The sequence below is a fragment of the Podarcis gaigeae genome (assembly GCF_964106915.1).
Source record: "Podarcis gaigeae genome assembly, chromosome: 8".
Taxonomy (NCBI): Eukaryota; Metazoa; Chordata; class Lepidosauria; order Squamata; family Lacertidae; genus Podarcis; species Podarcis gaigeae.
The window spans coordinates 10,793,922-10,816,646 of NC_139684.1; the positions used below are offsets into that span (position 1 = coordinate 10,793,922).

General features: G+C 53.4%; 2 protein-coding genes across 4 annotated transcripts in view; one reads left to right on the top strand and one right to left on the bottom strand.

Moving 5' to 3' along the window:
- Nucleotides 1-905: 905 nt before the first annotated feature.
- On the top strand, nt 906-11,319 carry FAM131C (family with sequence similarity 131 member C). The gene is made up of 6 exons (XM_083750338.1): nt 906-1,088; nt 5,119-5,237; nt 5,850-5,946; nt 8,560-8,742; nt 9,350-9,460; nt 10,036-11,319. Exons 1-6 carry the CDS (start codon nt 1,067-1,069, stop codon nt 10,317-10,319), a joined length of 816 nt encoding a protein of 271 aa, XP_083606464.1. The 5' UTR covers nt 906-1,066; the 3' UTR covers nt 10,320-11,319.
- Nucleotides 11,320-11,919: 600 nt separating this feature from the next.
- CLCNKB (chloride voltage-gated channel Kb) overlaps nt 11,920-22,725 on the bottom strand; it is a 31,516-nt gene continuing 20,710 nt past the window's right edge. For all 3 annotated transcript variants that reach the window (XM_083750213.1, XM_083750214.1, XM_083750212.1), the window contains 11 exons: nt 21,255-21,356; nt 19,543-19,627; nt 19,107-19,280; nt 18,833-18,902; nt 18,024-18,134; nt 16,655-16,868; nt 15,068-15,201; nt 14,011-14,111; nt 13,744-13,827; nt 12,599-12,685; nt 11,920-12,212 (listed from right to left, as the gene is read on the bottom strand). In XM_083750213.1, coding sequence (XP_083606339.1) covers nt 12,165-12,212; nt 12,599-12,685; nt 13,744-13,827; nt 14,011-14,111; nt 15,068-15,201; nt 16,655-16,868; nt 18,024-18,134; nt 18,833-18,902; nt 19,107-19,280; nt 19,543-19,627; nt 21,255-21,356 — 1,210 coding nt within the window. In that variant the 3' untranslated portion in view covers nt 11,920-12,164. The remainder of the gene's footprint in view (nt 12,213-12,598; nt 12,686-13,743; nt 13,828-14,010; nt 14,112-15,067; nt 15,202-16,654; nt 16,869-18,023; nt 18,135-18,832; nt 18,903-19,106; nt 19,281-19,542; nt 19,628-21,254; nt 21,357-22,725) is intronic.

A 22,725-nucleotide genomic window follows, 5' to 3' on the forward strand; every position in this document is an offset into this window, starting at 1 on the left:
GCTATAACGCTCCAGTGGGTTGACTTCACCCCTGAAGGTGCGCTCTTTTGTTGTCTCCTGAGACAGACAGATGCCAACCAACTGAACCATTCACCCTCTGTGCCCTGCCCAATGTGCATGCGTGCCCTGGGCGCCAGCAAACTGTGCTACACCACTGCCCTTCACACATACACACACCAAATTGAGGGGACTGCCCCCTTACAAAATTGCAATTCAAACATTTTGTGTGCAATGTTTCTTGTGATCCATTATGCGCCCGCCCCCCCTCCCAATATTTAATTCAAGTTAGCACCCCTGCTGGCGAGCCACTGCTACCAGCCCGAGTAGGCAATCCCAGGGCTCATTTCCAAGGCGAGAGAGCTCCCTCTCCTGGCAAAAGGGGTGCCGATGCCTGGCAGGGAGGCTACTAGTTTCCACACTGACTAGGGGCAGAGCTCTAGGCAGACAGACGGATGTCTATCCTTAGGTTCTTGCTTTGGACTGCAATAACTTCGGGGGCAGCTGCTTGTTCACAGGTGACGCTGTTCTGGCAACTTCGTCGCCCCCCCCCGCCCCCAAAAGCTGTTGGTAGTCGCGACGGGTGGCGGCGTGGGAACCACCGGCAGGATGCTAATCCCGGCTCATGTGCCCAGCGGAGAGCGTCCGGCTCCCGCGCACGCATTTCAATGGGTCTACTCTGAGGAGCACCCAAAGCCCTCGCGCCTGACCCCGGAGAAGGAGGGGGCTGCTGTTGCGCGGAGGCTTTTCCGGCGAGGAAAGCGCTTTCTCCCCCCCCCCACCCCGTCTCCGCCTCGGGGGTCCCCGGCGCCCCTCCCCGCCTTCAAGGCGGCTTCGTCGGAGGCGCGGCGATCTCCGCCCCGAGGAGCGCGCGGCGTCGGGCTGCTGGGCTGGGCTGGGCTGAGCGGGTGGGGGCGCCGCCCCTCGACGGAGGCAGCTCCGCCGCCACCGCCTCGCTTCGGGCGCCGCCGCCGCCGCCGGGAAAGGAGCGAAGCGGGCGAGGCGGACGCGCGGGCGGCTCCGGGTGCCTCCTCGATGCGCCCCGGCGGGGAGGGCAGCGGCGGCCGCCATGGGGTCGTGCGTGACCAAAGGTGAGCCTCTCCGCCGCCGCGCCGCCCAAGGTCAAGGGGGAGAGGGGCTCCCTTCCTCCGGAGGGGCGCCCGCCGGGGACGAATTAGCAAAGCCGCCGCCCTTGGGGACGGGGAGGGAGGGCGAGAAGGGTCTGCCCCTCTCCCTCTCCATCCCCGGGACGCCCGGGCTGGAGGGGGAGGGGGCGCGCTGGGCTTAGCTCATCCGCCCCCCACCCGCTTCTTGGCCCGCGTCTGTTGCGCTTCCTTCCGCGCGGCTGCTCAGCAGCGGAGGGACCAGAATCGCGCCCGGCGGGGGGAGCCTGTTGTTATTTTCCTCACCGCCCCCCCCCCTTCGCAGTTGCTGGGAAGGGCGACGCTTGGAATACCAGAAGTGAGGCAGGTCCTGGGTTCGGATTCTGCCTTCCCCGTCAAGGCCTCTGGAGAGACGCGGGAGGGGGGCAGCCAGTGGGCTGGAGAACACGTGGACTGGTAGGAAACAGGACCTGAGGAGCCCTGGCCCCCTGCTGCCCCCCCCCAACCATAGCTGTCAACTTTTCCCTTATCTTGCGAGGAATCCTATTCAGAATAAGGGAATTTCCCTTAAAAAAAGGGAAACGTTGGCAGCTGTGCGCCCAACCCAGAGCAGCAGCAGCTGGGATCCCTGGGCTCCCTCCGAATCCGGAGACACGCCCCCACATCTATTGCCAGCCCCGCTAGCCTTCCTGTTGCTGCCAGCTGAGATGGCTAAATGGGGCCTCCACACCCAGGAGCAGTCTACCTCTGCACAGCCGCAGTTGTGGGTTTCTAGGGAGGCACCTGCTTGGTCTCTCCAGGGAAGGAGGAAGCTGGGCTAAATGAACCCACCATGGTCGGATCCAACAGGGCTCTTGTTTGTATTTTACACATGCTCATTAAAGGTAAAGGGACCCCTGACCATTAGGTCCAGTCGCGGATGACTCTGGGGTTGTGGCGCTCATCTTGTTTTATTGGCTGAAGGAGCCAGTGTACAGCTTCCGGGTCATGTGGCCAGCATGACTAAGCCGCTTCTGGCGAACCAGAGCAGCGCACGGAAACACTGTTTACCTTCCCGCCAGAGTGGTACCTATTTATCTACTTGCGCTTTGACGTGCTTTTGAACTGCTAGCTTGGCAGGAGCTGGGACCGAGCAACTGGAGCTCACTCCATCGCAGGGATTCGAACTGCCGACCTCCTGATCGGCAAGCCCTAGGGCATGGAATCCAAGCTGGTACTGGGGATCAACTTAAGATGGGGACAAAGCAGATCCCTAGGAGCAAGAGGCCTCTTGGAGTGAGCAGCCGTGAGTGCCAGCTTTTGACTCACACAGAGACCTTCCCCAAGCGTGGGAGCTCTGCTGGTTTCTTAAGCAAGGGAGGAAACTTGCAAAGCAGGAGGAAGACTGTAAGCTCAGGGACTGTGCTTATGACATGGGAAGAAGGCCGTGTAAACAGAGGCTTAACGCCCAGGGAAGTGGGAGATGTTCAGAGCGGCAACAGGGCTTCTCTGTGTGTGACTCTGTGATTCCATCCCCTGCCGGCAGCCGATTTCAGCTTCTCTTGTTTGCACCAGACTGTCTGTGCTGAGACTGTTGAGACAAGGGTGAGGAGAGACTGAGAGCCGCAGACCCTGGGGAGAGAGGGAAGCTCAGGGAAGATTCAAATCTCCCTTCCAAGAGGCACTTTTGGCCAACTGAGTGAGGTGGGGTCATGGCAGTGAAGGAAATAGCTGCTCTAGGCAAAGATGGGACAAAATGGAGCGAGCCCTGGCTCCTTTCTGCAGAGCAAAGGACCGAAACAGGCTCTGTTGGAAATCAGTGAGGACTAGAACCTTACATTTAGTGCAGAGGGGGTGTGATGGCGAAGATCCTCAGCTCCTCCAAGCCAAGGCGCAACGGAACAAGCCCAAAGGTCAAGTTTTGGCGTTGACTTACAGAGCCAGTCCTGGGCACATGAAGGCGTAGCAAAGAAAGGTGCCTCTGAGCATGTGCAAAATGCCAGCCTCCTCCCTCCCTCCCTGACCACCACTGTTTGGGATTAGTAGGTGGTGGGTTCTGGCAGGCTCCCTTCCACTCCCCTCGCGCCCCTTTAAAGGTGTCTGGTGATGCCTGCTGGTTCTCAGTCACCACTTTTGTCCTGAAAGGAGCCCCCTCTAAAAAGGTGGGGTTGATCCACGTAGGCGCCTTTCTGAATGCAAAAAGAGCAGCTGCGGAACAGAGCTTTTGGGTTTGTCCTGAGTCCCCCTGGCTCCCCGGCTCCCTGCTGGAAGATGCGTCATCCAAGACCCATTTGAAGTGTGTTTATTTCGTTGCCTCGGATGTGAGGTGACTCGAAAATTTAAGGAACAGGAGACTTGCTGGATCCAGCCAAAGGCCTCTGAGCCCAGCCTCCTGTCCTTTCGGCAGCCAACCAGAAGGAAGACGACCTGAGCATAACGCCAGCGCACTCCCAGCTTGCGATTCCTCGTATTCAGACTGCCGGATTAGATCATAGCCATAACCTTTGGCAGCTGTAATCCTCCTCTATGATTTGTCTAATCCTCCCCCCTCAAAAAAGCCATCTAGTTTGGTGGTTATCATTGCCTCCTGCTGGGGTGAGTTCCATTGCTTAAATCTGTGCAGGGCATCCTTTTTATATCTACAGTGGTACCTCGGGTTAAGTGCTTAATTCGTTCCAGAGGTCCTTTCTTAACCTGAAACTGTTCTTAACCTGAAGCACCACTTTAGCTAATGGGGCCTCCTGCTGCTGCCGTGCTGCCGGAGCACGATTTCTGTTCTCATCCTGAAGCAAAGTTCTTAACCTGAGGTACTATTTCTGGGTTAGCGGAGTCTGTAACCTGAAGAGTATGTACCCTGAAGCGTACGTAACCTGAGGTACCACTGTATAATAATTAATAATAGTAATAATAATAATAGTAATAATAATAATAATAATAATAATAATAATAATAATAATAATAATAATAATAATTTATTATTTATACCCCGCCCATCTGGCTGAGTTTCCCCAGCCACTCTGGGTGGCTCCCAATCGAGTGTTAAAAACAATACAGCATTAAATATTAAAAACTTCCCTAAACAGGACTGCCTTCAGATGTCTTTTGAAGATGAGATAGCTTCTTATTTCCTTCACATCTGAAGGGAGGGCGTTCCACAGGGCGGGTGCCACTACCGAGAAGGCCCTCTGTCTGGTTCCCTGTAACCTCACTTCTCGCAATGGTGGAACCGCCAGAAGGCTCTCTGAATCTCCCACCATTCAGCTTCTCTGAGTGACTCCACTGGGTCCAAATGTTATGAGAGAGGGAGGGGGGGGAAACATTTATTTCTTACTCAACACCAGGCATAATCTTATATGTTTCTCTCATGAGCCTGCACCCCACGGCTCTTCTCCCCCCCCCCAAGTTAACAAGCCCCCAAACCTCATAATCTTTCCACCTGGGGGAGTTGCTCCACCCCCTTCATCATTTGGGTTGCCCTTTTCTGAAACTTTTCCCAGCTCTACAATATTCTTGGTTTGCACTCTCCCTGCTCGAAAAAAACCTCTTCCCAGTCTGGGAAGGTAGCAGGGGATTGGGGGGTGGGGGAGAGGTCACAGCAGGACAGCCTCCTCCAGGAGGCTGTTCTTTTTTTTTTTAAATAAAAATTTTATTACATTTTCAATTTACAGGAAAGGAAGAAAAAACAAGTCAGAAGAAAGAAAAAAGAAAAATAATCCAACTTTCAAAATGCATTTTTACATTACTAACTGGACTTCCCCACATCTCCCTCACCCTGCGTTCTTTACAATAAACATATCAGCAAATTATTACCTTGTTTCGTATCTTTTTTGTATCTTTCAAAATATTTTACTTCTAAATTTAAAGTACCTTTTGTCAATATTTGTACCTTAAAATAATACATAAAATAACTTTAAATTTCAAATTTTTTCTTACTTATGACTTAACTTTCTATTTTCCCAATCTAGTTGCAGGAACTAAAATTTCCAAATTTCTGCCCCCAGAAGCTCTCCTGATGGTTTCTTTCTGCTCCTTCTTCCAGATTTCCTCACAAGCGCCCACAAGGACCAGGCTGTTGTCACCCCTCAGCTGGAAAGCCCCCCTGTTGCCCCACAAGAGAGCCATGGCCTTTCCAATGCCCCAGAGAAGGAGGGCAGTGAGGTAACTGCTTTTGGCATTACCCATCTCTCTCCCTTGGGAATGGTGGTGGATCTGTGGAGCTCCTAGATTTCTGGTCTCCTGTGCCCGCACTGACTGGCAGCAGTGGCTCTCCGGGGTCTCAGATGGCAGACGTTCCCAGCCCTACCAGGAGATTCCAAGGACAGAACCCGGGCACCTTCTGCATGCCAAGCAGGTGCTCTTCCTTTGAGACATAAGAAATGTCCTTATGCTGAGTCAGACCGTGGGATCCCATCTAGCTCAATACTGTCCACACTGACGGGCAGCGGCTTCTCTGTGGTTTCAGGCACAGGCAGTTTTCCCCCAGGAGATGCTGCCTGGGATTGAACCCGGGACCTTCTGCGTGCCAAGCAGGTGCTCTACCTCTGAGCTATGGCCATTCCTGGTGCCAGAGACCCCGAAAGAGCCGCTGCAAAACAGAGCAGGCAGCAATGGGCCTGGGGGGCAGATAACTTTCTCTCTTGCCTAAGGTGGCTTCTCCACCCAAAAGCAGGTGATTCACCTGTCAGAATGAACCCCCCCCCCTTTTCCCAGTCCTGCTCTTTCACTCCCCCCACTCCTGACCCCCACTCCATCTGTTTTCTCTTCTTGCAGAAATGCTTCAAGCCCTCTGGCGGGCTCCTCTCCAGTAGAGACACCGGCTCCCCCAGCACCTACCACGTGACGGCCCTGGCCACCTCTTCCCTGGGGGGTAGGTACACCTGCTCTCCCCCCTCGCACCCTTGACTTCCAGAACTGCACCATGTGTCCTGCTTCTTCCAGGCTCTGGCCCTCTCTCTGTTTCCAAATGTGCTCTTCAGAACATCTCTGGAAAACCAATAATAATAATAATAATAATAATAATAATAATAATAATAATTTATTACTTATACCCCAGCCACTCTGGGCAGCCCCAACAAAATATTAAAATACAGTAATCCATCAAACATTAAAAGCTTCCCTAAACAGGGCTGCCTTCAGATGTCTTCTAAAAGTCTGGTAGTTGTTGTTCTCTTTGACATCTGGTGGGAGGGCGTTCCACAGGGCGGGTGCCACCACCGAGAAGGCCCTCTGCCTGGTTCCCTGTAACTTGGCTTCTCGCAGTGAGGGAACTGCCAGAAGGCCCTTGGCGCTGGACCTCAGTGTCCCTGCTGAACGATGTGGATGGAGACGCTCCTTCTGGACCGAGGCCGTTTAGGGCTTTAAAGGTCAGCACCAACACTTTGAATTGTGCTCGGAAACGTACTGGGAGCCAACCCATAAGCAGGGCAAGACTTTAGCAAAACAATTCCACACGCATCCTTTGCCTGTGTCCCCAGCTCTGCTACTTTGGAACAAGGCATTTTCATTTAGCTGTCATGGCCAATTCTCCAGGAATAGCATTGTTTCCTCTTTTATTTTATTTTTAAAAAGCAATCTTAAGTTTCCCATCGCTGCATTTCCATGCCAAGGGGTACTTCACCTGTTGGATTTTTGGCTGCTGGCAAACTGTTCATAAGGGGCCTGCTAGAAGCAGAGAGAGAAAATACCCACTTCAAGAGGTGTGTGTGGTTTGTATTGAGAAAATGGTCCTGAGAGAACCGAAGGAAGACATGAGGAAACAGTTCCTGCTATGCTGGATCACTATATAATTGACTCATTGTGAAAGAGCTAGATGTCAACACTCCTGCCTTCTCGGGCCTGGGAAAGCACCAGCCCACAAAATAGAATAAAGGTAAAGGGACCCCAGTTGTGGACGACTCTGGGGTTGCGGCGCTCATCTCGCTTTATTGGCCGAGGGAGCCGGTGTACAGCTTCCGGGTCATGTGGCCAGCATGACTAAGCCGCTTCTGGCGAACCAGAGCAGCGCACGGAAATGCCGTTTACCTTCCCACTGGAGCGGTACCTATTTATCTACTTGCACTTTGACGTGCTTTCGAACTGCTAGGTTGGCAGGAACAGGGACCGAGCAACGGGAGCTCACCTTCTTGCGGGGATTCAAACCGCCAACCTTCTGATCGGCAAGTCCTAGGCTCTGTGGTTTAACACACAGCACCACCCGCGTCCCTTTTTAACCAGAATGCGGGTAGCAGTCATTAAAAAAAAAAAAAGAACCTTGGACGGTTAAGCCCAGACAAAGGCAACTATGGGGTTGCGGCACTCATATCACTTTCAGGTCGAGGGAGCCAGCATTTGCCCACAGACAGCTTTCCGGGTCATGTGACCAGCATGACTCAACCGCTTCTGGCGCAACGGGACACTGTGACGGAAGCCAGAGCACATGGAAACACCATTTACTTTCCCGCCCCAGCAGTACTTATTTATCTACTTGCACTGGTGTGCTTTTGAACTGCTAGGTTGGCAGCAGCAGGGACCGAGCAAGGGGAGCTCACCCCGTCGCAGTGATTCGAACCGCCGACCTTCTGATTGGCAAGTCCTAGGCTCTGTGGTTTAACCCACACGCCACCCTCGTCCCCACAATATAGAATACTAAAATGCAAAAGGAGCAAAAAGTGATCTGAATGTTCTGCCTTTAAATGGTGCAGATTCTGAAACGTGTCGGGCATAGCCTGTAAATCCTGTCGTATAGCAGGCAGTTGTGTGAATCCCTTCGGGAGTCCTGGGTATCACTTGCTTCCAGGGGCCCCTGGCATCTGGATCACAAAGTCACCCAGCGCTCTTTCCAAGGCGTCCCTACAGGGGTCTGGACCACTGCCCCTTTTCTGCCTGCCACCATAGCAATCCCAGATTTGGCTCGTCCTCTCGCAGTGCAGCAGGGGGCGCAATGTGACCGAGTCCCTTTTGGTGCTGTTCTGAGTTCTGCTCCGTTTATTTCTAGCGGGTGCCAGCTTGACGAGGCAGGTGGGTTGCTAACCACAGAAAGGCTGAAATCTGCTGTTCTCCCTTGCAAGCAAAGATGTGTCGGGCCGAAGGAGACGCAGAACACAGTCATTTTCATCCAATACGTTTATTGCACTAGCCAAAGGCGATTCCTTGCAAGGTAGCAACCTACAAATATATGGTGGTTTTTATGATGTGTTTTTATCTTGCGTTTTTATATTGTGAACCACCCTGAGGTGTACGGTGTGCAAAATAAATAAATGTATAGAACATACATTCATCATATAAACCAGGCATTAGTAATACGAGGAAAGCAAAATCGGAATTACTGGCAGTGAGCTCAGCTTCTGATTTAACCTTCCAATCTACAAAACAGTATTATTGTACGGGGCATTTGTTCCCATGGAAACCTTCCTGCAAGGCTCTCAGTGGGGCTGGCATAGATTCCTCTGTTCCCAAGTGTGCTTATTGTGCCTCCTCCATCTTTGCTGCCCCCCCCCCACAGGCCTCGTCCAGAGCATCAAAGACCACGTCACCAAGCCCACAGCCATGGCCCGTGGCCGTGTGGCCCACCTCATCGAGTGGAAGGGCTGGAGCGCTCCGAGGACGGGCTGGGAGCAGGCCCTGACGGAGGAGGAGATCTACGCCGACCTCACCAATGAGCTGAAGGAGGCCTGGTTTGCAGCAGGTCAGCAGTGGGGCTGGGGCCTTGCCATCCCATAAAGGAGGCACCAGCTTAAGAACCATGTTCAACTGATGCTGTCTGGGTGCTGGTGTCCTTGGGGCGCTGAGAGGTCCTGCACCTCTCTTTTGAAACTGCTCATGAAGGCTGCTTGCGTACACTTCAGAGGAGGAACTGCAGCATGTCAACGGGTGCTGGGAGCTGTAGCTGTCTGTGTGGGATCTCCTCCCAGCTCTCAGCTCCCAGAATTCTTTGGGGGAAAGCCATGGCTGTCAAAAGTGGTGTCAAGAGCATGGCACAAATGTCACCTTTTTCAAGCATCCCGGAAGAGGAAATGGCAGTAAATTTTGGCTGAGTCTCCCTGCTATAATCCAGGCAGGAACCAGGTGACGTAGTCCCAGCTGCAAACCAGCCCTCAGCTTTGTTCCCAAGAAAGCCGGGACGTTCTAGATCAGGAGGGGCTCGCTTTTGGGGGGTGGGGAAGGTGTGAGGTTTATTTAGGCTAAGCCTGGCTTGCAGCTTCATTCTCCCAAGACCTGCGAGGGTCCAGGGAGGGGTGGCATAGGCCAGCTGCTTCCCTGACATGTTCTGCCCTCCGCCTTCCCCTGCCCAGGTGTGGCCGAGCAGTTTGCCATCGCCGAAGCCACGCTGAGCGCCTGGTCGTCCCTGGACGAAGAGGAGCTGAATTATGGGGGGCCTTCGCAGGAAGGCCCCCAGCTCCAAGGTAACTTCCAACCCACCTCTGGTACTCTCCATTTTTTTATGTTGTTTTGGGGGGGGGTTGCAGCCCACCATAGTAGACCCAATGAAATTAATGATGCTAAGTTAGTTACGTCTGTCAGCTTCAATGAGCATTGGGTCTCCCCATCCTTGGAGGCTTTTGTGATGCATTTGCACCCAGTTATCCTTTGAGGATGCTATTGGTCCAGATAGCCCTTGGTTCGCCCTGCCTGCCCCCCCCCCCATGATCTTGAGCTTCCCCTCCCACCATCCCTCACCATTGGCCCTGCTAGCCGAGGCTGAGGAGAGTTGCACTCACAACATCATTTGTTGGGGGGGCACAGATTCCCCATCCCTGATACGCAGGAATCTGCCTTACATTGAGTCAGGCCACTGCTCCATCTAGATCAGTGTTGTGTACTCTGACTGGCAGCAATGGGTTCAAACCCTACCTAGAAATGCTGCCGGCGGGGATTGAACCAGGGGCCTTCCGCAGGCAAAGTAGGGGCTCCCTACCCCTGAGCCACAGCCCCTTCCCCAAATTTAATTATTAATAATAATAATTTCTCCTCCTTCCAGACCTGAGAGGCCTCTATCTGCCGCCAGGGACCTTTCTCCTCACCCCGCAGGGCACAGTGAGCCCCTCCAACTTGGACAGCAGCCTCCCAGCCTTCTCCCTCTCCAGCTGCAAGTCCCCCCTCCCCACCGGCTGGAGCACCCCGATGGACAGCCTGGCGAAGGCCTTGCCCCAGGAAGCGGGGCAGGAGAGCCCCGTGGGGTCCCTGTGGCTCCAGCGCAGTAGCACCTCCCTCCGATACGTTGACAGCAGCTCCCTCTCGGAGGATGAGGTGTTCTATAACTAGAGGACTCTGGAGGGAGGGCAGAGGCTGGGCAGGGGGGGCTTGTGTCAAGGGTTCCACCATCACATCCGGCGGGCGTTCCTGAGCTTTTGAGGAGGTTCTTCAACTTGTGGCGCCCTTGGGTGACGTCTGCTTGCTCGAGCAAGCCGTGAAGGAGGTCATGGCAGTTGAATCGCTTCAATCATACGTTCCTCCTATGGGTGCACCCCACCCAACACCTCCCCCCAAAAAGCTGCTGTTGCTTTTTTGGTGGGTATAATCTCACTGCTAGGTAAAAGGTAAAGGGACCCCTGACCATTAGGTCCAGTCGTGGCCGACTCTGGGGTTGCGGCGCTCATCTTGCTTTATTGCTCGAGGGAGCCGGCGTACAGCTTCCAGGTCATGTGGCCAACAAGACTAAGCCACTTCTGACGAACCAGAGCAGCGCACGGAAATGCCATTTACCTTCCCGCCAGAGCGGTACCTATTTATCTACTTGCACTTTGACATGCTTTCGGACTGCTAGGTTGGCAGGAGCTGGGACCGAGCAATGGGAGCTCACCCCGTCACGGGGATTCGAACAGCCGACCTTCTGATCGGCAAGTCTTAGGCTCTGTGATTTAACCCACAGCACCACCCGCGTCCCAATCTCACTGCTACAGCCCTTTTATTTAAACTGAAGTTCCGGGGCCGCTCTGTTTACTAGCCCCAGGGTGCCTGGTTTTGGTATGGGCAGCCAAGAAGGCCTCTCAAGATGGAAAAGGTGTTTCAGGCCGTGTGCCCCACTCCCATCTTCCCACGCCTGCGAGAACCGCCAAACGGCCACCTTCCGTCTGCTTGTTTGGTTTGCAGAACGAGATTGGGGCAAACCCTTCACTCTTTTCCTCCAGGGGAGTCTGCTTGGCCGGCTGGGGGGGGGGGGGAGATAACTGCTTTGAGGGACCTCGTTGCTCCTCCACCCTGCCCCACACACCCCAGCTCACTGTGTATATTTGTAAATAATAAAAGAGATATTGCACAGAAATTGCCTCCCTGTAACCAGAGTGTACTAACTGCTGGAAAGAAGCTCAGAGCCCTGTTGCAACAAGGGACAAGCTGGAACATGGGCAGAGGAAGGTGACGGATGACAAAGGGCAAGCCATATGAGGAACAGTTGAAGGAGCTGGTTATGCTTGGCCTGGAAAAGAGGAGATTGAAAGGAGATACGAGAGCCATCTTGAGATATCTGAAAGGCTGTCACATGGAAGATGGAACAAGCTTGATTTTTCCTGCTCTGGAAGGTAGGACTCCTAACAATGGCTTCAAAAAAGGAGATTCCAACGACACATCAAGAAGAATACTCTACAATTCTATGAGGGAAGCAGGGACCAATTTATATGTGATTCTTTTGCACTTTAAGCTGTTCTTGCTGGAAATCGGCTCTGGACAGGCTTTGATTGCAAAGGAAATGTCACCATACCATTCCTTCTTTCCTCTTTCCCTTGCCCAGAGGTGGCACTCCTAGGAGCAGAAGGTGGTTTCCACCCTGAAAACCACTGAAACATCCCCACTCCAGAAATTCAGGTGGTGAATTTGGGGGTCCATTTCAACTCAGCCCAAATATTAGCACAGACCTTCCATCATATTGTAAAAAATAATAATGGGGTTTTATATTTTTCAGTTGTTTAAAAGTTTCAGTTGTTAAAGGTTTCAAGACGTGCCAAGAGCTTACAGTCCTCTCCCAGACCACCCCACCCATCCTCCTTTGCCACCGACGGTGTGAAAAGACATCTTTAATTTGCTCTTGACACCAGGTAACATTCAACAGGAATCTCCTTCCATCGTGGTTTCGAATCCCTGCCTGGTCCTCTGTGGTCTTAATTGGTGGTCTCATTTTGCTGCTTTGGGATTTGCCAGGTCTTCGATGGCTTTCCTCACCTGAAGGAAAAAGAAGCAAGGAAGCTGAAAACTGGATGGGAAGTGGGGTGGATGTTTTCACACTGCAATCAGCCTGGAAGAGATTTAACTGCCCTAGTTTCCTGCAACCCCTGATGAGGAACTGGGAACTCCTTCCTCAAGAAACACTTATCCCTCCTGCCTTTCTCAGAAGCACTCTGGGTGTGCTGTAAGCTGTTCTCCCACCAACAACCCTTCGAGGTAGGTCAGGCTGAGAGCACGACTGGCCCAGAGTCACCCGGTGTGTTTTGCGGCTGAGAGCAGGAGGGGATTCGAATGCAGGTCTCCCCGTTCTGCAGCTCTCTGAGTTTAGGATCCAGCCCCATCCTCTCCCAATCTGCCCCGCTTTAAGAGTGCCAGCCAGCTACCTCGTTCCTGGAGACAACGCCAACCACCTTCCCCAGTTGCGTGACAAAGGCTCTCTGAAGGTTCAGAAGCTCAAAAAGGTTGTGCACCTGTGGGGAGAAAAATGGGGAGGAGAGAGATGGGGGAAGGTCAGGATGGTGATGTGGGATAGGGGTAAAGGGACCCCTGACCATTAAGTCCAGTCGTGGACGACTCGGGTTGCATTGCTCATCTCACTTTATTGGCTGAGGGAGCTGGCATACAGCTTCTGGGTCATGTGGCCAGCATGACTAAGCCGCTTCTGGCGAACCAGAACAGGGCACGGAAACGCCGTTTACCTTCCCGCTGGAGCGGTACCTAGTTATCTACTTGTACTGGTGTGCTTTCGAACTGCTAGGTTGGCAGGAGCAGGGACCGAGCAACGGGAGCTCACCCTGTCATGGGGATTTGAAACGCCAACCTTCTGATCGGCAAGCCCAAGAGGCTCTGTGGTTTAACCCACAGCGCCATCTGTGTCCCAGGATGTGGGGTAACCCCTGCCTATAGCTCCTTTAACAAGGCTCCTTGCATCTTGATAAGCCAGCCCATTTCCCTGGTGACAGCAACATCTTGTGAGAACCGCATGCGCACACAGAGAATGCGACCTTTCCTTCATTTTCACAGAACGGGGTGTGTGCACAGAGGTAGGATCCTGTTCCACCCTCTCAGGAACCCTGCAAGGTAGGCTGGAGGAAAGGCCCAACGGCCAAGAATTCACAGCTGTGTGTTTTTTCCTTTTGCAAGAAGCAGCCCCACAAAGGCTGTGGCAGGAAAACAAGCGTTGGGAGGCAGGCCTTTCCCCTCCCCAAAGGATCTTTCTCTCTGTAATAAAAATCAAAATCCCCTACTTCCACACACACACCTTCTGCCCTGGCCTCCCCCCAAAGACCTATCCAGACCTTTTGCCCTGTTTCCCAGGGTGGGAAATGTGCCCCCAGGGTGCAGAACGCAAAGGCAGCAACAACAGCCCTCCCTGCCATTATTCTCCAGCAGGTGACATTCGGAGGTAGACTCCTCCTGGGCATGGAGGCTCCATTTCACTGTAAACAAATAAAGGGGTGTGCCAGAGCCAAGAGCACTTCCTGCCATTCTTCATCTGATAACCCTCGCCTGTCTGCCGGCCATTTACCTGGTGTAGGGACATCCATGGGGAAAGCTGCAGGGTCACAGGGCTGATGGCGCAGGATCCTTCCAAGGTCTGGGCAGATGAAGGCTGCAGGAGAGAGTGGGGGGGGGGGAATAAAATCTTGCAGGGTGTGGCAAGTGGGTGGTGTGGGGCCCATGCAACTCTGGCTAAGCTGCATTGCAGAGAGGGTGCTGCCCCCTCCCCCCCCCCCCACACACAGCAGAAGGCGGCTCCCATCTCAGCCTTGGGGGGGGGGGGCTTGTGACCCACCTCCTCCCCCTGTGCCTTGTGGGGCAAGCTGGCATCATCCTGGGTCTGCAGGAACTTGACCAGCTCGGATCTCTGGATCATCCCCAGCAACATGGCTGTCTCTGCGGGCGAGAGGAGGGAGAAAGAAAAGGCCTTAAAAGGGCTCGACTGCAGGATCAGGCCAAAGAGGGTCTGTTGAGCCCAGCACCCCAGGAAGAACATGAGATGGGCTAGATTAGGCCTGTGGTCACGCAGCTGTGCCTGATTGGAGGCACACCCGCAGGACCCCACTAGGGATGCCCACTGCTCCTGCAGCAGCACCCTGCCTCCCATAGTGGAATCCTAGAACTGTAGAGATGTAAGGGGCTCCCAAGGGTCATCTAGTCCAACCCCCTGCAACACAAGAGGTAGAAGAGAGCTAGGCCCCCTCCATCGAGGCCTATGCTGAAACAAGGGGGCAACTCCTGCTGTAGATCTCTTCATGGATTGTGTCAGAGGTGTCTGGGTACGTACCCTGGCATCTCCTGAGCATGGGCAAAGAGCAAGTCCCAGCTGCTTCTCAATTCCAGCTGTTTCTCCCCTTCTGTCTCATTTCCATGCTATGGTTTGCCCCCAAAAGTGAGTGAGACTGACACTGGCCAGATGGGCAGATGCCTCAGGTGGGCCGCCTTGGCCAGACAGGGGCCTCAACACCCCCACAAAGCGGGAAGTGAAATAAAGCCCCAGGCCTGATGCCACAGGGAAGGCCATTGGGGTTTGGGAAATGGCGGGAGGGGAGAACCAGGGCTTCCTCCCCCCTCAGAAAACCCATTAAGTCCCAGTACCTCTGGTTGAGAACAGGATCTGTTCCGGAGGCCCATTCACAACATAAAAAGAGTGCAACCCACAGTGGTGCGTCTGTGCATGCGTGGGTTGTGATTTGCCGCTTCTGCGCATGCGTGCGACGTCATTTTGCGCATCTACGCATGTGCGAGCGGCGAAACCCGGAAGTAACCCTTTCCGGTACTTCCGGGTCGCCGCAGGACATATCCTGAAAGAACGTAACATGAAGTGGACGTAACATGAGGTATGACTGTACCAGCATTGTCCACCACCGGGTACTCAGAGTCGTCTGTCGAGGTGACCGTGCTGAGAATTTCCTGGAAGGTGGCATCTCTGGGCAGGTAGACGAATTTGGTGTTCATGAACTCCTCTGTGGTGACCTTGTAGGAGCTGCAGGCGGGAGAAAGTGGCGTCAGAATGACCCCCGCAAGAGCCCAGTAATGGCAGAGCAAAGATTCCCAGAGGGTCTGCAGGCTGTTAAAAGGCCTCTGAATTGACAGCATGCACATAGCCCCCCAGCAAATGTGTGCCCTGCCCTGGAATATAGGGACCTAGGAAGCTGCCTTCTACGGAGTCAGTCCATCTAGCTTTGTAGTGTCCACACTGGTTGGCAGCAATGGCTTTGCGGATTCCAACCTGACCTGGCGATACCAGCAGGGATTGAACCCGTGTCATGGACTGGTTGGTGCAGAAGGATGGTTAGAGGAACCAGCTGAGGAACACCCAAGGGTCGAAGGCTCAGAGCCTGGAGACTGGTGGTGGGGTGATGATGAGTGGTCACAGTGAGAAGACAGGGAGGAGGAGGTGTCGGAAGTTGAGGGTTTAGTGAGCTGGGAGAGTCTGTGGCAGAGAGAAGTCGTGAATCAGAGGCAGAAGCATGGGGCGAGGGAGGCCAAGAGGCAGAGATGAGTTGGGCTGGTGAAGAGTCACCGGTGTCTCCCTCACCGGCTGTGGCAAGCTCCCAACTCTCCCCTAGTCTCCCAAAACCAGAAGAGGCATGAAAGGGGCAGAGGAGATGTTGGTCTCATGCAGGCGTAATCTCCGATTCCTCGGAAGGAACCCTGGAAGAGGAGCAGACTTAGATGGTTGTGGGGAGGTGGGGACTTTTAGTCTCGGCAACTGATTTCGTGGAGTAAGACCTACAGCATGGGTAGGCAAACTAAGGCCCGAGGCCCAGATCTGGCCCAATCGCCTTCTAAATCCGGCCCGCGAACAGTCCAGGAATCAGCCTGTTTACACATGAGTAGAATGTGTGCTTTTATTTGAAATGCATCTCTGGGTTATTTGTGGGACATAGGAATTGGTTCATTTTCCCCTTCAAAATATAGTCCAGCCCCCCCACAAGGTCTGAGGGACAGTAGACTGGCCCCCTGCTGAAAAAGTTTGCTGACCCCTGTGTCACTTCGCGACAACCTTGCACCTTCCGCTCGCAAAGCAGACTCTTTGCCCCTGAGCTACGGCCCTTCCCGATACGCAAAGCGGCATAAGGCAAGAGAGACTCTGAGCGTGGGCAGAGTGTCCTTTCCCTCATCAGCAAGCAGCATGTCTGAGAAGGCTCTGGGGATGCCCCTCAATGTCCCGGGAGTGGGAGGGCGAGAACAGTGGCGTAGCGCAACATCTGGGGGTTAGGGTTAGGGGGCGCAAATCCACGGGTTAGGGGGCGCAAATCCACGGATTAGGGGGCGCAAATCCACTGGTTAGGGGGCGCAAATCCACGGGTTAGGGAGCACAAATTACTTGCCTTGCCCCGGGTGCTGACAACCCACGCTATGCCACTGGGCGAGAAGCAGTGCCCCCACCTGCTCCCCCACACCCTGCGACGTGTGAGGGGGTTTCACCTCACCCAATGTGCCTGCTCCGTATGCGCGGCAGGTAGGGCAGCTTCTTGACGATGATGGTACCGTCGTAGAAGGAGGGCTGAAACTTCTGGGCGATGGCGTTGGCGATGAGCACGGCGAGGATGACTGGCAGGATGTGGGCGATCTGCCCCGTCATCTCAAAGGCCAGCAGGGCCGTGGAGAGGGTGTGGGTGACCGAGCCAGAAAAGGCTGCTGCCCCTGGAGGGAGGAAAACAGAATCTAGAGCAAGGGTTGTCCCTGGAGGGGGGGGGCCTGAGGCAAGCCGGCAACTCACTCTGGGCGTGGGTCCCTTGTTAGCCGCCCCCATTTGTATTCCAAGTCCCAGAGCTGAACTAGCTGAGGTCTGCATCTTGCTTGAAGAGGATGGCATTCCACACCAGAGCAGAGGAGCTCAGTGGTGGGGAGGACAAGTCATGAATCGAACACAGCTCTGTCCTCCAGCCCTGCCTAATGGCAGAGCTGGCCCTCCTCTGTGCTGGTATCGCACTGGGACTAACGGTTGTGGCCTCCCCCTGCAACACGCCCCCCCCCCCAGTGTGTCTGAACTGCGAGGGACTCCAGGGATTCCAGGTTCGGTTTCCTCTGAATAGAGGTCAGTGGAGACTGTGGTGTCTTCAAGATACAGTCATACCTCGGGTCGAAGTTGCTTCAGGTTAAGCGCTTTCAAGCCCGTTACTTCCGGGTTTCGCTGCTCACGCATGCGCAGACGCTCAAAACGACGTCACGCACATGCGCAGAAGTGCCGAATCGCAACCCACAGAAGCGCAGTTGCGGGTTGCGTTCGCTTTGGGATGCAAACAGGGCTCCACTGTATACGGTTCTATTCACATATATGCATGACCTATGGAGTGGGGGGGGGGGTCACGGCATCCAAAGAAATCTTGCTTCTCCATTTGTTGCCATTTTTGATCCAGCACGGAGCAAGCAAGTCCCTCAGCCTCTGTCCTCAAGCTCAGCTCCCTCACACCTCTCTGGGTCTTGTTCTCCTACCTTGCAGCAAGGTGGGGGGGTGGAGGAAAAGCCCACCTTGGAGCCCAGAGGGCCCCACCCCTCTTGCAACCTGGCCCATTTTTGCAGGATGCTGATGAGGACATTTCAGTGGCCGGCCAGCTCCTCTAACCCTCCCTGTATACAGGACCCCAAGAATTGGGAGAGGAACCAGACAGATGCCCCCTGCAGAATTGTAGTGAACAGAGGCGCTCACTGTCATCGCAACCGTGAGTCCCTGGGGTGGAGGGGAAGGGGCCGTGTGGCAAAGTTGGCAAGTCGTAGTTGCCTAGACCTTTGGCTGCCCTGGCTTATTGGCTTGCCCTGTAGCAAGTGCCCACCCCACCCACCACGTTGCAGACTCACCTGCCAGTGCGTAGCTTCCAGGAGTGATGAGGCTGGAGCCCCCCTCCGACGAAATGCCCTGGGGGAAGAGGAAGGCGGTGGTTTCCCCCACCAGGCGCCCGAGCGCAGCTCCTGCCATGGGGGGTGGGAAAGGAGGAGGAGGACGAGGTAGAAAGAAACAGGTTGCATCTCCGAGACAATCCTTTCCAGACCATGTCTACACTGCACGCTCAAACTGGTTTTGAACTGGATTAACTGTAATGGGGATCCCCTTCTCCATTTTTTTTTAATAGATATTTATTAAAGTTTCAAAAAAAATTTATAAAAACAATACAAAACAACGATACAAACAAACACAAACAAAAAACAAGTATAATTTCATTCCCTTATTTTCTTATACCTTACTTCCCCGACTTCCTCATACCTCCTCTTTCTGTATTCCAATTTCTAATTATTAATTCAGCAAATCCTCTCCCTTATTTTCCATTTAGTTTTTAACCTTTCTTTTCTATTTACTTAAACCATTACCGCTGGAAACCACATAATTTCTAAACCAACGTCATTCTAGCATTCATTAATTTTGCAATGTTTCCTAAGATAGTCCTTAAATTTCTTCCAATCTTCTGCCGCTGTCTCTCTTCCCTGGTGAGATCTCCTTCTCCAGCCCGTTTGGTACTTGGCAGATGAGACCAGTGAAACTGATCCTGCGTTTGTTTACCTATGGTTCCTGCATTGCAGGGGGCTGGACAAGGTCACCTTTCCAACTCTCCAGTTCTTTGATATGGAGGGGGGGGGGGTCATCTGATGCAGGGAGATGGGGGGGCACTTACCATAAACAAAGACGGGCATGAAGTACCCAGCGGGCATCGGCATGGTGGTGGCCAGGATCAGCATCCAAAACTGTGAAAAGAGTGTGGAAAAGTGAGGCCGAGGGTAATGGCCGCTTGCTTTCAGACAGCCTGTGATGCCACGGCATGCCTGAGAACACTCCAACTCCTGAGGGTGAAAGCACCGTAACAGAAATGGGAGGGGAGTCGCCCGAACCCTTCCTACCTCATCAGAGAGAGCCCCCCCCCCCCCGTGCTTCAGAAGTGGGCCAGGTACCTTCATGAACAGGAAGACGGCCAGCGTGCCAAAGATGGTGATGTTGGGGTCCCACCACTCGAGCCACAGGTTGTGGGTGTCGACCTGAAAGGGCCTGGCCAGCGATGCGTTTTGGGAAAGGGCGTTCCAGGTGTGGTTGTCAAGGAGGGAGGTGAGAAGTTCCTTCATGCTCAGCTACAGGGGAGGAAAGATGGGGGTCTGGAAGGGCTGGCGCAAACAGGAGCACAAACGCCCGCCCACCCTCCCCCTTTTTGTCTGTGAGGGGGCCGGTGGGTTCCTCTTTCTGTGCCACCAGACAGGTTGGCCTTTGGCCAGTTCACTGGCTGTTATCAGTCCTGTGGGTGCCACCTGTCGTTATTCAGCAGGGAGAGGGTGGCACTCTGCATATGCTCCAGTGTGCTCTGTGCTGGGAAGGAGAGCGATACCCAGTATTTACCCTAGAGGCCATGAACTGCCCCAGGCCCGATGGGAAGGTGATGGAGGAGAGCAGGAGGGCAACCAGCACCGAGTAAAGAGGTTTCCTGGGAAAAGGTACCAGAAACAAACAGACAAAAAACTAGGGTTACTTTTCAGGATTGAAAACAAAAAGCAGGGCTTCCCTGCCCAAAGCTCGCTCTGATGGCAGACCAGCAAGTCACACACAACTCAAAGCAAAAATAGAAAAGATCATTTGGTGGAGGAATCTGTACATTTTCCAGGCATCACAAAGCTCTTCCACCAGGCAGAAGGTGCTGAGGATTTCTGTGCCACTTGAAAGCTTGCATAAAGGTAAAGGTACCCCTGCCCATACGGGCCAGTTGTGACCGAGTCTGGGGTTGCGCGCCCATCTCGCTTAAGAGGCCGGGAGCCAGCGCTGTCCGAAGACACTTCCGGGTCACGTGGCCAGCGTGACGAAGCTGCTCTGGCGAGCCTGCACCAGCGCGGCACACGGAAACACCGTTTACCTTCCCGCTATAAAGTGGTACCTATTTATCTACTTGCACTTTTGAAGTGCTTTCAAACTGCTAGGTGGGCAGGAGCTGGGACCGAACGACGGGAGCTCGCCCTGCCGTGGGGATTCGAACTGCCGACCATACGATCGGCAAGTCCTAGGCGCTGAGGTCTTACCCACAGCGCCACCCGTGTCCTGAAAGCTTGCATACAAGGGAGAATATTTTTTCTTGGGGTGATGGAGGAAGTAATAATAAAATGTTGGTCCATCTCTACCATGGGTAGACAGACTAAGGCCTGGGGGCCAGATCCGGCCCAATCGCCTTCTAAATCCGGCCTGCGGACGGTCCGGGAATCAGCATGCTTTTACCTGAGTAGAATGTGTGCTTTTATTTAAAATGCATCTCTGGGTTAATTGTGGGGCATAGGAATTCGTTCATTCCCTCCCCCCCCAAAAAAATATAGTCCAGCCCCCCACAAGGTCTGAGGGACAGTGGACCAGCCCCCTGCTGAAAAGGTTTGCTGACCCCTCTACTGTCACTCACTTTTAAATGCGCACAATATCCTTTTTTTCTATACCCTGCTCATTCTGTTCCCAAAGCCAGAATATTATTATTTTTTGTAATCCCTATGTCATGCAAACCCCAAGAAGACCCCAAATATGTGAAAGGAGAATGTCAGCTGCTACGATTCATTTGTGCTTTCATGGAACATTTATCGCCCATGCAACAATCAGGCGAGGCAAACTTCTGTTGTTCCCGTTTTGCAGAGAATCATAGAATAGAATCATAGAATCATAGAGTTGGAAGAGACCACAAGGGCCATCGAGTCCAACCCCCTGCCAAGCAGGAAACACCATCAGAGCACTCCTGACATATGGTTGTCAAGCCTCTACTTAAAGACCTCCAAAGAAGGAGACTCCACCACACTCCTTGACAGCAAATTCCACTGTCGAACAGCTCTTACTGTCAGGAAGTTCTTCCTAATGTTTAGGTGGAATCTTCTTTCTTGTAGTTTGGATCCATTGCTCCGTGTCCACTTCTCTGGAGCAGCAGAAAACAACCTTTCTCCCTCCTCTATGTGACATCCTCTATGTGACTCAGTGGGAAACTGAGGCTGAGAGGCAGCAGTGTGTTCGAGGCCAGTCGGTCGGTCCTTGCAGGAGCTCACCCCGCATGCCCCCCAGCACATGGCCCCCACTCCCAAGGTATGACTTACTCCTCTGCAAGCAACTTGGCTGTGAAGCAGTTCCTCCGGACGTAGCCCAGGAACCAGCGCTGGCAAAAGAGGTATGCACAGCTCACCACCCCACAGACTGCGCTGCAAAGAAACAGGGGAGGGAGGGAGGGAGGTTAGGGTCACTTTGGCTGCTGGGCACACAATACCCCTTCGGTGTCACCCCCACCCCACCCCAAGGCTGCATTGCAAGGAAGGAGATGGGTCACATCCACCCCCATACATTCAGAGCATATTTCAAGGACATGGTGCCCCCATGAAGGACCCTGGAAACTGTACTTTCCCCCCAGAAGCCTTGACACGGTTGTAAGAATTCTAAGGTCTCAAATATAGAATGAATGTTCATAAATGTACAAGGCAAACACATGCACAAGTATATAAAGCACATGTCTGAAATAGTACAGGAGAGCAATCCTGAAGTCATTTTGACTCTCTCAACTTGACCTCATATATTTCTCTGCAAGGAGAAAGGAAATGGGAAAAGCTTTCCAATTGTCTTTGGACTGTAGGGCCTTACACCTCCCTTTTCAAATATAGTCTGGCAAGTATCTGTTAAGCTGAGCGAAATATCAATATGTGTAAGAGATTCAGGAACTAAAGTATTTACCATCTCAAAGGAATGGCCAGGCTACCCAGAAAATACAACCAAGTAAGGCATTTATTGGGGTGTGGGTGGCGCTGTGGGTTAAACCACAGAGCCTACAACTTGCCGATCAAAAGGTCGGCGGTTCGAATCCCTGCGACGGGGTGAGCTCCCGTTGCTCGGTCCCTGCTCCTGCCAACCTCGCAGTTCGAAAGCACGTCAAAGTGCAAGTAGATAAATAGGTACCGCTCCAGTGGGAAGGTAAACGGCATTTCCGTGCGCTGCTCTGGGGTCCAGGGGTTGTTGTTTTTTATGGCTGCTACCCGCATTCTGGTTAAAAAGGGACGCGGGTGGTGCTGTGGGTTAAACCACAGAGCCTAGGACTTGCCGATCAGAAGGTCGGCGGTTCGAATCCCTGCGACGGGGTGAGCTCCCGTTGCTCGGTCCCTGCTCCTGCCAACCTCGCAGTTCGAAAGCATGTCAAAGTGCAAGTAGATAAATAGGTACCGCTCCAGTGGGAAGGTAAATGGCATTTCCGTGCGCTGCTCTGGTTCGCCAGAAGCGGCTTAGTCATGCTGGCCACATAACCCGGAAACTGTACGCCGGCTCCCTTGGCCAATAAAGCAAGATGAGCGCCGCAACCCCAGAGTCGGCCACGACTGGACCTAATGGTCAGGGGTCTTTTTACCTTTACCTTTAAGGCATTTATCAGGTATCCTGGCAGTCAGGAGAGAAGCAACACTCTCAAATATCTGCTGGGGATCACTTCTGTGATATATATATGATTTTTGGGGGGGTGTCTTGGGGTACAGGGTTGGCAATTTCAAAAGTCTTTATAGGGGCTTGCGCACCATTGTTCTGGGTTTCTCC

Excerpts from the sequence above, each read along its gene's own strand:
- FAM131C (XM_083750338.1), top strand. The coding sequence starts at position 1,067 with ATGGGGTCGTGCGTGACCAAAG. Across the intron at positions 1,089-5,118 it reads GGGGTCGTGCGTGACCAAAG|ATTTCCTCACAAGCGCCCAC; the intron begins GTGAGCCTCTCC and ends TCCTTCTTCCAG. Across the intron at positions 5,947-8,559 it reads GGCCACCTCTTCCCTGGGGG|GCCTCGTCCAGAGCATCAAA; the intron begins GTAGGTACACCT and ends CCCCCCCCACAG.